Here is a 12,982-nt window from a genome sequence, read left to right on the forward strand (position 1 = left end):
AAGAATATATTAGACCCAAAATTAAATACTTTATCTATTACGAAAATAAAACACACCGACAATTATTCACACAAGTATTAATTTCATTATTTAGAAAAGAAACCGTAAAGCTTTATGAATGCACTGAAAGAGTAATTAATGTCACTGACGAAAAAGAACAAGAGGAAATAGTAATGAAGTATCACGTAGGCAAAACCTGTCACCGAGGTATTAAAGAAACAATTTCTCATTTAAAACGAGTTTATTTTTGGACAAATTTAGAAGAAACCGTAACCAGTTTAATAAATTCATGCGACACTTGTAAACGTATGAAATACGATCGTAGACCATTTAAACCTCAATTACAACTTACACAAACTCAATCAAGACCTTTTCAAGAATTATTTATAGATTTATTCTCCATAGAAGGAAAATATTACTTAACCATATTAGACGCATTTAGTAAGTTAGCACATGTTTTTGAAATCCCAGATAGATCAACACCTGAAGTAGTCAGGGCACTTATAAAGTATTTTTCATTCTACGGCGTACCTACTAAAATCAGTTCAGACCCTGGTTCTGAATTCAATAATAAACTCATGAAAGATTTAATGACATTATATAAAATAGACATTCACATAGGCACCCCTAACAATCCAAACTCAATGGGATTAATAGAACGATTCCATTCCACAATTTTAGAAATATATAGACTTGCGAAATATGAACATAAATTCACAGATGCTACATCAGTGATGACTTATGCTATAATGGCTTACAATCAAACAATCCATTCAGTAACAGGTCTCACTCCGTTTGAAGTAGTATTTGGTCACACGGAAAATAACAATCAATTCAATTTAAATTTTGATAAAGAATATACTCAACAACTAGTTAGGGATCATGCAAAAAGAACTCACTACTTATACAAATACTTAACCGATAAAATAGGAACTAGGAAAGAAAAAGTTCAACAAAGTAGAGTAGGAGAAACTAATTTTGATTTAAATGAAGGTGATAATGTTTTTATTAAAGGCATAAATCGACGTAGAAGCAAGGATAAGCCCAGGTATGAAAAAGCAAAAGTTAAGGGTAAAATAAAAAGAAATGTAGTATTAGTAGAAACTAGCACAAAAGATAAAAATGTTCCAATAAAAGACATAAAACGTCCCCCACAGGTTCGTCCTGCTAGTGACCCAAGCAGTAACGATCCGGGCCCTTCAACTTCAAAAGGTTGAGAAGAATCCAGGCGTTCTCCCTCTTAGAGAAGGAATCGCTATGATTACGTATGATAAGTGGATAGTAATTAAGACATTAGATATTAAACTTATTAAGGAAGAATTAGAATTTAATATGCATAGGTATATAGAACTAAATAGAATAGTAGAATTACAGTTAAATACCAGTAGCTCTTCGTTAATATACTTCAATGATGTTAAGCTTCAAGTTAATTATATGTTAAATATCACATTGAACAAATATTCAGAAATTGTACCAATTAATAGACAGAAAAGAGGACTCATTAATCCTTTGGGATCTCTAGTTAAAATGATAACAGGAAATTTGGATTACGATGATGCTATTAAATATGACAACTTAATAAAAAATGTAAAATCTCGTGAACATTCTCTGGAAAAGAAAACTACTGTTATATCCGAAATGATAAGACTTGTTGCAAACTCTACTATAAATATTACAAACAATCTCGAACAATTAAGTGATGCAATTAATAAAATTAATAAAAATATTAAAGACATTTCAATTATTTCACATGTTAACCAAATAACACATATCTATAATTCCTTCTTACATAATTTTCAAATAATTTACACAAAATTGACCGAGATTGAAAACATTTTAGCATTCAGTAGAATGGGCGTATTACATCAATCTATAATTAATACTAATGAACTCATTAATGTACTTAGAATCATAGAGAAAACAGATAAGCTGATATTTAAAGTAATTCCTGAAAATATTGTAAGAATTGAACAGTCCATGACATTGAAATCGTATTTTAAGAACAATGTTATTACTTTAGTATTAGAAATACCCTTAGTTAAGAAAGAAACTTATTTGTATTATACAATTGTACCCTTACCTATCACCCAACCTGAAACAAACCTTACCTTAATAATATTACCCAAGTATCCTTACCTTATTGCGAAGGGGTTGAAAGCGAAATCGCTGTCGACACCATGTAAGAATATAGAAGAAGAAATATACCTCTGTGATGAGCTGCAGACCATGGTACCTGTTGAAGACACTTGTATCCTGGACCTGATGAAATATTCTCACAACGTCTCTTGCAAACAAATTCCAATAGAATTCGAAGAAATTAAAGTAGAACTTTTACAGATTAACCGATGGATAATCTACTCTAAATCACCTGTTGATCTGGTTAGAACCTTGATAATGAAATTTTACATTACACTCTCATAAATACTTACTTATTAACCATAGAAGATAAATGCCAATATAACATTGCAAATCACAATTTAAGAATACATAGCAGTAACGGTGAGAAGCTTATATCTCAAAAGCTGCCGCTAGTAAATTTACCTGAAAATTTGAAGATCAGTATCCAGAGCAACATTAATCCTGTTAAGCTGAATGGGGTTGATTTAACCAATTTAAAAGTATTATCATACGCCCTACAAAACAGTGAAAATCAAAGTGATAGTGTAGTGAAAACCAATAGTGTCAGTTTAGGGACAATAATTCTATATGTAATTTTAATTTTAAGTCTTATATCCTTTCTGGCATACAAAAAGATAAAAACATGTATAATATTTCAAGGCCGAAACCATCCTCCGAAAAATTGTTCTTCAGATGATTTCGAGCTTAAGGAGGGAAAAGTTACAATGTCACACAGATACCCAAATAGCACCATAAGCGTTAATGCAATCAATGCTTAGTCTTATTATTCCATTGTGTACCACGAATCAAAGTTATCATGTAAGGGGTTTTAGCTGTAAGATTATAATGATATTAAAAGTAGTCTAATATCGGCCACCATAGTGATAGGGTCTAACATCGACCAACTTAGAATAAGAGTCTCGTATCGACTATAAGTTAAGAATATTAAGTGTAATTTACTTAATAAAGTTTTCCTTTTTAAAAAAACCTTTGATAACCGTCGCGATTTGACTAGCTTGAAACGGTGTATACGTTGCAATCATTAAGTGCTTTTATAAATATTAATTGTGGTTATTTGTTGTGAGAGGTGTTGTTAAAGTCAATAACTATATCGGGCTTACGTCATCCATTGTTATTTCAACGAAACACACAACATTTTTACAACTATCACATTAAAATATTTTTGCATCACTAATCAAGATACCCTCATTTGTTATTTTGTTACTTTTTTTTTTTAAATTACAACTTTGTGATACCGTCACATAACTGTCAAGCACAGACTACTGATAAGTGACGACAAGATATATTGTATTGTTGCCATCGAAACCATAGTGCACAAGCTTGCTCGGTTACGTTTTGAAGTACAAGCTTGATAACGGGATGAAGTGCAAAGCTTGCAACAAAATTGTGAAGCCAATCGAAGACAAAGTTTGTTCTCTGTGTGTTGGGCACTATCACTACCAATGCTTGGGTACTACAACGGAGAACTTTCACAAAGAATCTAAGCAGGCAAAAGCTAATTGGAAGTGTCCCAATTGTAAAAGTATAGAAAAGAAAGGTGATAGCACCCCAGTAAGGCAAGAGAATCCGAGTGCTGTAATTTGTTCACCCTCATCGTTGAGCGGTGCAGGTGATTCTTACATGGATGAGCTTAAACAGTACATAGAGGCCAAACTCCAAGAGACAACTGCAACTATTCTAGCAGAAGTTAGGCAGCAGATAATATTGGAAAATAAGTCAATTCACGAGGATTTTAAGCAGCTGAAAGAAAAACTTAACTACTTTTCATCACAATTTGAAGGTATAAGTAAGAAAGTAAGCGAGAACACAAAAGTCATAGAAACGCTTCAGGCAGAGAACAGAGCTTTGTGGAGTCATCTTAATGCCCTGGATCAGCGTTCAAGGTCCTGTAATATATAAATTCAATGTGTTCCTGAATTCAAATCTGAAAATCTTCTGACGACCATCAAACAGCTTGGAAAAGTAATATCAAGAGAGATTAAAGACACAGAGATAGTAGATTTCCACAGAGTGCAAAAGCTGGACCAACAATCCAGCAGGCCCCGTTCCATCGTTGTTAAACTCATCAGCCCTCGAGTACGAGACGAGATACTGGCATCCGTAAGACGTTTTAATCAGGCTAATCCCCAAGAAAAGCTGCATTCTGGACATCTGGGTATTGCTGTGAGTACGCATTCCGTATACGTTACAGAACAGCTGTCACCCACAAATAAGAAACTGCATGCCACTGCTCGAGTAGCCGCAAGGGAAAAGGGATACGAGTTTCTGTGGATTCGTAACGGAAAAATATTTGCTCGGAAGAACGTTACCTCAAGGTCTCTTCTAATTGATAGTGTGGAAAAATTGAAAAACTTGTAAATACTTAAGTAAATCATTTTCCCCTTTAATTTTCATCTCCTAATTTTGTGTTTTGGTATTGTCTAAGTGTTATATTTGCGTCAAAATTTTAAACATATACTATCAGAATGTAAGAGGCTTGAGAACCAAAACGAATACATTTTATTTGAGCTCTTTGCGTTATGATTATGACGTCATAGTTCTAACGGAAACTTGGCTAAATGACTCGGTTTTTGATCATGAATTTTTAGACCTAAGGTATACGGTGTTCAGAAGTGATCGTAACACAACAATATCATCCAGGACCAAAAAAGATGGGGGGGGGGGGGTGTATGTATCGCGGTGCACAAACGTTTAGAAGTTATCGAGCGACCATTATGGAAGTCCATGTGTGAGGATTTATGGGTGAGTATAGGTCTTACCAGGGGAGCAACGCGTTTCAACCTCAACATATGTGTACTATACATACCCTCTCCAGTAAGTATTGATTATTTAGAATTATTTCTGAACAACATGACCGATGTATTTTGTAACAGAATAAATCAAGAAACAACTATAATATTAGGCGACTTTAATATGAAAAATATTATGTGGCAGGTCGACGAAAGACATTTTTCATGCATACCGGTTAAACTAAGCCATGGTAGAGTAGAAAATACATTCTTAGATGATATCAACTTTTGCAATCTTAAACAGTGCAATATGGTTAGGAATACTTCTGAACGAACTCTGGATCTAGTGCTAACTAACTCCCCCAAAACGGTAAAGGTGAGTGAATGTCTAAATCCACTTATACATTTGGACAGTCACCACCCTGCACTTGAAATCGAGCTTGTAGCGCAGGGACAAATAAAATATCTTAAGCATAAAAGAATTCCCTTTTTAAATTTTAATAAATCTGACTTTACTAAAATTGACGAGTCTCTCTCTCATCTACAATGGACTGAGATTTTGGGATCAAATGCAGACATAAATCAAATGGTGGAAAATTTTTATGCAAAAGTTTTACCAATACTGAAAGAAAATACGCCATATACCATGCCAAAATGTGAATCATACCCTCCCTGGTTCAGTAGACCCCTAATTAAATGCGCGAAAGAGAAACTTAAATATCACAAAAGATACAGGTTATATCAAAATCCAAGAGACAAACAAACATTCGATATATTACGACGAAGATATGATGAAATGCTTAAGGAGTGCTATAGAACTTTTAAAGAGAACGCTGCCTCAGCTTTGTAACAAAATCCTAAATACATATGGTCCTACGTTAATAACTTAAAACATAACAGTTGTTCTATACCAAACCAAGTCCTTTGGGGTTCTAAACAGGCGAATGGTGGCCAAGAAATATGCGATTTATTCTCAGAATACTTTCAATCAGTATATCAGCTACAACCCTCATTAACAACAACATCTTCAGATATAGATCCTTCTTCTCCAATAACTGAAGGTCTAGTCCCTGGGTGTTATCCCTCGTTGCATAATGTGATCCTGGAAGTATCTGAAGTTCGCGCTGCCATTAGGAAGTTAGACGCAAACAAAGGTATAGGGTTAGATAATATACCTAATGTTGTGCTAAAGAAATGTGCCGAAAATATATCGATTCCCCTATGCATGATTTATAACGAGTCTTTGCGTCAAGGTGTGTTTCCTACCGTATGGAAAGCTGCTCGGGTAACACCTATTCACAAAGGCGGAGATAGAAACGTTGTTCAGAACTATAGACCAGTTTCAATATTACCAGCACCTGGAAAAGTGTTTGAGTCTCTTATTCAGCAGAGAATTTTTTGGCATGTAAAACAGAATATACACCCAGAGCAACATGGTTTCATGCCAAGGAAATCGACCACTACGAATTTGCTTGGTTTCACTGAGGACATAGCGAAGGGAATCGACAACGGACAGGAAATCCATGCAATATACACCGACCTCAGTAAGGCTTTTGACCTCATTTGCCACGATTTACTACTGCAGAAGATCTTTTCCATGGGCATCCATGGGTCATTGTTTAGGTGGTGCGACTCGTACTTAAAAAATAGGACACAACTGGTAAAGATCAGAGGGCATGTGTCTAATGGTCAGCCTATACCTATGGGTGTACCACAAGGATCGCACTTAGGGCCTTTATTCTTTATCATTTTTGTGAATGATTTAGCATATAATTTGAAGTGCAATTTTAAAATGTATGCTGATGACTTAAAATTATACCAACATGTTCAACAGGATATCGATATTGATTTTCTGCAGGAGCAACTAAACAAAGTTAACATATGGTGCGGGCTGAATAGAATGATTTTAAATGAAAGAAAGTGCTGCTGCATAAAATTTTCGAAAAAAAAGAAATCTTCACCATTAACATACTGCATTAGGGGCCAGAAACTTCAAGAGGTTAAAAGCATAAGAGATTTGGGTGTCATTATGGATAGTTCACTAAGTTTTAGGGAGCATGTGGATAGTATTATAAAAAGATCCTCAAAGCTCTCTGGTTTTATCTCCAGAATAACAGGGAGTCTTACCGATCCCAGTGTCGCAGTTACTATTTTTACCAGCCTCGTCAGAAGCATATTGGAGTTCAATAGTTGTGTCTGGTCTCCAATGTATTTAACCCATTCAGCGAGGCTGGAAAGGGTGCAGAGGAAGTTTTTATACCATCTATCCTTTAGAAATAATAAATGTGCAATGTTGAGTAAATATGAGGATAGGTTAAATTTTTATAACTTGGAATCTCTGAGTGTTCGTAGAGTAAACATCGACTTGCTATACCTATTTAAAGTAATTAACGGAATTGTGGATTGCCCAGAAATTTTAGAACGTTTATCCATACAAGTTCCTCGGGTCGGGAGTCGTTTGTACAATCGAAGATCTTTTCACATTCCACATTGTCGAACAAACGTTGGCAGAAACTCACCAATTAATAGGTTATGTCGCTACCATAATGATATTGCACAGAGTTTTGACATTTTTCACGGTTCTTTGGCCTCAGCTAAGAGTAGAATTAGGACACAGAATTAGGCATTAGGATTTATTTTTGGTTCAAATAGTATAATTCTTTTATAGTTTGCATTTTTAATTTTTATGCTTGTTTATATTTAACACTGTTTTTTGTATCCACTTAATTTCGCTTGTCGTGTCCACATGTAATAGGGACGGCACCGCTTTTGATATTTATGTTAATGTTTATGTCAATTTATATCATGTGTTTGTCCTAATTTTGTGGTCCAAATAAAAAAAAAAATAAAAAAATGAAAAATGTTTTTTTGTCACTTAAGACTTAAACCTACTTTGTGCATTAAAAAAATGTAGCGTTTAAAACAAAGTGCTAAGAAACTATTTGTATAATCTTCTGGTTATTTATAAATATTGTTGTTTTCTTTGTGTTATATCTCACAATTGTTTAAAATGGAAGACTATCAAATGAGTGATGGATCCCGAAAGAAGTCTTGTCTACCTTCCGGGGAGATGACGGGTTCAGACACGGAAACAGAGGAGTCACAAAGAAGAGAAAGTATCCAAGTTGCTACAGTAGGCTTGAGTAAGGCACGTGAAGCATTAAAAGCGACACCATTCTTTATGCCGGAATCAGAGGTACAAGAAGAATCGACGGTAAAGGAAATAAGGAATGGGTTTTACAACTAGCCGAAAGACTAACTGCGGTTTTAAAATTATTTGGGCAAGATCTAAAAAGCGAAATTTTGCGTTCAACTGAGGAACTCGTGAAGAAAAACTTGGCGAATATAGAAAACAGGATTTTACATGAAAGTAAAGTCGAAGTCCGACCTAACAGTAGTTGACAGATCGATTGCACGCCCAGGATGTTGGGCTACTGTCGTTTCGAGGAAAAAAGGTAAAAAGATGGTGCAACATGAGACGGTTCCACCTAAAGGAGGGGCATTGCTCACAGTGCCGCGGTCAGCAGCAGTACTGGTGACATTAGAATAGGAAGCTGAGAAAATGGTGTTAGGTATGCTGAGGTAATTAACAAAGCGAGGAATAGATAAAACTTAATCTTTATCTAAATTTGGCATAAGTCACATAAACATCAGGCGGGCAGCAGCAGGTGGGCGTCTTATTGAGATACACGGCGAAGCTAATAAAGAAAAAGCAGATTTACTCGCCAGAAAATTAAAAGTTGCGCTGACTACAACGGCGAGAGTTAGTAGACCTGAAAAAATGGTGTGTATGAGGGTTTAAGGCCTAGACGACGCAGTGTGTTTGTACAAAGCACGATCGCAATAGTAAAAATAATTGGAGAGTGCATAATTGGATGGAGTTTGGTAGAGGTAGTCCTTTTAAAAGCCAAAATAAATGTTTGTAGTTAGGGCACACACGGGTGTATTGCTCATCCACTGTGGACCGTAGTTGCTATTTACGCCAACCCCTGGACCTCATAAAACTAATAAATACCTAATAAAACCATGACACTGATATCGATAACATCTAAGCAAATATGGGTTCTGCACAATTTAATATATTTATTTATTTTTTATTTATTTACAATTTGTTGCTTTATAATATAAAAATTTGACATAATTACATGTAAAGAAAATTGGCGGCCTTATCGCTTTCGAGCGATCTCTTCCAGGCAACCACTGTGAGAAAATTAAAAAAAATGTATTAAATTACATAAGGTAGGCAAGAAGTGCAAAAATACATGTATTACATATAGTTGTTAAGGAAAATAAACTAAACAGGAACAAAAAACAAACTAAACTAAGTATACAACAAATAATAATAATTAGTGCACATGAATTATTATAATTTAATTTAAGATCAGTCTCACGTCAGTTAGTAGGTATTATTAAAGTTAGGGATACGATGTGGACAGGTAATATTTGTACAGAAGAAATTGAAAGGAAGATAGAGAAGGAGCTAAGCGAATAGGGACTGGAAGTGAATTCCATAGCTTAACTGCAAAGACCTTAAAGGACTCGCCAAGAAAGGAGGAGTAATAAAACGGGATTTCAAGATATAGTTTTCGGAAGAGCGTAAGCTATAGTTATGGGATCCCAAAAATTTTAAATCATTTTTGAGATAGGAAGGAGTTTTAGGGTTGAACAGGATGGAATATAAGGGATGGAGAATATGAGCATCGCGTCGCTGACGAATGGGTAACCAGCCTAGCCGCTTACGGAAGCAGAGATATGGTCGTACTCTCTTAGACCGAATATAAATCGGATAAAGAAATTTTGGAGACGATCCAGTTTATTTAGCAACTCCTCTTTAAGATCGGAAGAAGAAGAATCGGTGTAGTCCAGTAATGGCAGGAGGAGAGATTTAGCCAGAAAGGTTTTAGTACTAAAGGAAAGAAAATTACTAAGTCGTCGATACTGGAGGCACCGTACAATTTGCGGCTAACTTCTTTAACATGTTGCTCCCAGGATAAATTTTGACCAATTAAAACCCCCAAATTTTTTACGGTACGGTAAAAAATTTGAGGGTTTTATATATGTACGTACCTACTTGTAATAAATAAGAAAATGGAATATGTAATAATAATTTATGTGTAAATTTCGTTATGATACTACAGCTTGCCACAAACTGTAGTAATTGCTGCCAAAATACAAAAGTCCATACTTTACAACGAAAACAAAAAAAAAACATCTTGTGAGAGAACCGTTATATGAGAAATAAGTCCGGTGTTTAGCTTTTTGAAGTTATACTTCTTTAGGCGCGTTATGAAAAATTTATGAGAGTGAAATTTTACAATGTGCGCGCACCTGTGACACAAAATTAGGAGTGTGATTATAGCGTGCGCGAGCGAGATAGGAATAAGACAATCTACAAGTAAAAAGAAATAGAATATGCGTGAAGTTCGTATGCCAAGAATTTTGAATGACCATAATGACATTTGTCATTTACCTTTTAAACAAATAAAGGAGTTTTAATTATTTTTTCAAAGAAATTTAGCAATGCTTTTTGAATTATAATCAGAAGTGATTTAAATTGAATATTTAAACCAATACTAATTAATAATTGTGAAAAAACTGTGCTCATCAACCTTCCTAAGTGCTTCAATAATAGAGGTTAACTATCCGTATGTATTATTATTATCGAGTAATGTTTTGATTAAAAAAATGACCACATTGTTTAATCAAATCATGTAATTTTTCTGATTTAATCTAGCAAATATAAGGACAAGAGACAAAAAACAATTGATGAATACAAAAAAAAAGAATTGTCATCTTATCGCTGTGAAACATCAAAAACTGGAGGTGGAACAAAGCCAAACTATTTTTAATAATGAAAAAGAAGTATAACTTCTTACGCGCGTACATAAGTACACGCACCCTTTTTTTTATTATTCAAGACACGCCTTACATACTTACATTTGTTATTTATGAAAAATTAAAATAATTAAGAGGAAAATATTATAAACTATATTTTTCCGTACGTATTACAAATACAAATTCTTTGCGTTTTTGTAATACGTAGATTTGGATTTAACAAAATGCTATTCTTAAAATTATTATTATTAACAAAAGAATTCCACTAATTATGATATATTGATAAGTGTAAACGTTTTTATATCTCAATAGGTAATTTATTATTTATTATATTGTAGCAAAGTAGTAACCATAGTGCAATATGCCTACGCAATATCATAAAATATAAAAATCAAATAAGATTTTTTATTATCTTATTATTTTATTTTTTGTTTCGAATTTATTTAATATAATGATTAATCGAGTTCTGCATGTGTTAACACTATTGTATGGTCCTAGTTTTAGCCATCTTAGGCCGGATCTTCGAGTTTATGGAGGTAAATACGCTGATATGGAAAAATTTCCTTTCGCAGTCCGTATGGAAGAACAGAGATATACAACACACGAGGGGGTCCGGAAATTAATATATGCTCCATTCTGTTCCGCCACTGTCCTCTCTTCCACTTGGACGCTAACAGCCTCACACTGCATTGACGATATGAATATTATGTTGGTACCACTATTTATTCGTTATAATACAACAAGTGAGCCGCAACGAAAAAATATTCTTAAAATAATCTTGAATCCAAATAGGCCATTTAACGAAAACCTAGCAAATGACATAGCTTTAGTGAAAACTGATAGCATTCAACTTCCATTTTACGCGAAACTCAGCTCAGTCGACTATACCACTCTCGTTGGACAAGAAGCGATACTCTTAGGTTATGGATTAACGTATACTAAATATGAAAAGGATCCAGGAACAAACTTTACTTTAAAAATGATTGATGTTATGTTGATGACATGTAAACGTATTCCGGTTTCAAAGATATATCTAAGTATATGTACAGTACCTAAGTGCGGGGTAACAGAGTTCCTGTGTCCAGGAGATTCAGGAGGCACAGTTTTGCATAGTTCGGGAGTTATTGGTGTCGATGTTGGGGTTATTAGGTGTTTCGAAAAAAAGAATAGCCCGCTTTTTGGAAGATTTAACTATGCGAGTATAAGTGTACCCGTCAGCCCATATTTAGATTGGATCAGAAGTGAAATTACAAGAGATTAATTTTATTTGGACATAAAATACACAGCCATCGCAGGTGATGGGAGTTCAATTGAAGTCAGAGACATTATCAATATTTGATTGGTTCCGGTCGCCGCAAGCGCTCTTGAAAGTTACATAAAATACACAATTTGGTTGTTCTCGTTTTTCTTATTTCACAACGGTTATACGAAAGATTTAAGAAGTTACACTATTACTTATATAAGGAACGGGTAGTTGGTCATTAAAATTTAGCTTAGTAATACAATTCACGATACCTTTTGAGAGATAAGTGGTGAAAGGTATCTGCTCCGATAGCCGTGATCGTCTAGTGGTTAGGACCCTACGTTGTGGCCGTAGTAACCCAGGTTCGAATCCTGGTCACGGCAGCGAAAGCTGTTACGGTGGAGTTAAAACAGTTATTTTATTGTTTAGAATAGTTGTGTGGTGTTACAGTAAAATGCATAATGCAAATTATTTAGCTAAAAGGTCCGCCATTTCCCGCCATTCAATGATTAAATTGTATCCTTTAATTTTCGACAGTATAGGGACTATATACAATATATAGTATACGTACAATATCGTACTGAAATCGTAGATATATTTATAGAATGCAGGCTTACGCAATATTGTATATTTACTTCAAATTCCAAATATTAAATATAATTTACCACATGGTAATGTATCCCTAATATTGCGTTTTGTTAATTAAAATTTCCTTAAGAAATAATACAGCATAATAACAAAGATAGTAATAATATAATGTTCATAATATGAAAAATGTTTTTTTTGCAACTTAAGACGTAAACCTACTTTGTGTATTAAAAAAAATGTAGCGTTTAAAACAAAGTTCTAAGAAACTATTTGTATAATCTTCTGGTTATTTATAAATATTGTTGTTTTCTTTGTGTTATATCTCACAATTGTTTAAAATGGAAGACTATCAAATGAGTGATGGATCCCGAAAGAAGTCTTGTCTACCTTCCGGGGAGATGACGGGTTCAGACACGGAAACAGAGGAGTCACAAAGAAGAGAAATTAT

The 12,982-nt window shown here is 34.3% G+C and overlaps 1 protein-coding gene and 1 non-coding gene across 2 annotated transcripts; both read left to right on the top strand.

The window, feature by feature from the left end:
• The first annotated feature begins 463 nt into the window (after positions 1 to 463).
• Positions 464 to 8,670, top strand: LOC125059768. The gene is made up of 3 exons (XM_047664317.1): positions 464 to 1,048; positions 1,158 to 2,057; positions 8,523 to 8,670. Exons 1-3 carry the CDS (start codon positions 579 to 581, stop codon positions 8,668 to 8,670), a joined length of 1,518 nt encoding a protein of 505 aa, XP_047520273.1. The 5' UTR covers positions 464 to 578.
• A 3,587-nt stretch (positions 8,671 to 12,257) lies between these two features.
• Positions 12,258 to 12,329, top strand: Trnah-gug. Its single transcript has one exon. It is a non-coding gene; the product is annotated as a tRNA-His (tRNA).
• The last annotated feature ends 653 nt before the right edge of the window (positions 12,330 to 12,982 follow it).

Source organism: Pieris napi, chromosome 20, assembly GCF_905475465.1.
Source record: "Pieris napi chromosome 20, ilPieNapi1.2, whole genome shotgun sequence".
NCBI lineage: Eukaryota > Metazoa > Arthropoda > Insecta > Lepidoptera > Pieridae > Pieris > Pieris napi.

Excerpts from the sequence above, each read along its gene's own strand:
- LOC125059768 (XM_047664317.1), top strand. The coding sequence starts at position 579 with ATGAAAGATTTAATGACATTATATAAAATAGACATTCACATAGGCACC. Across the intron at positions 1,049-1,157 it reads AGAAGCAAGGATAAGCCCAG|GTTCGTCCTGCTAGTGACCC; the intron begins GTATGAAAAAGC and ends CGTCCCCCACAG. Across the intron at positions 2,058-8,522 it reads GTTAAGAAAGAAACTTATTT|GCGGGCAGCAGCAGGTGGGC; the intron begins GTATTATACAAT and ends CATAAACATCAG.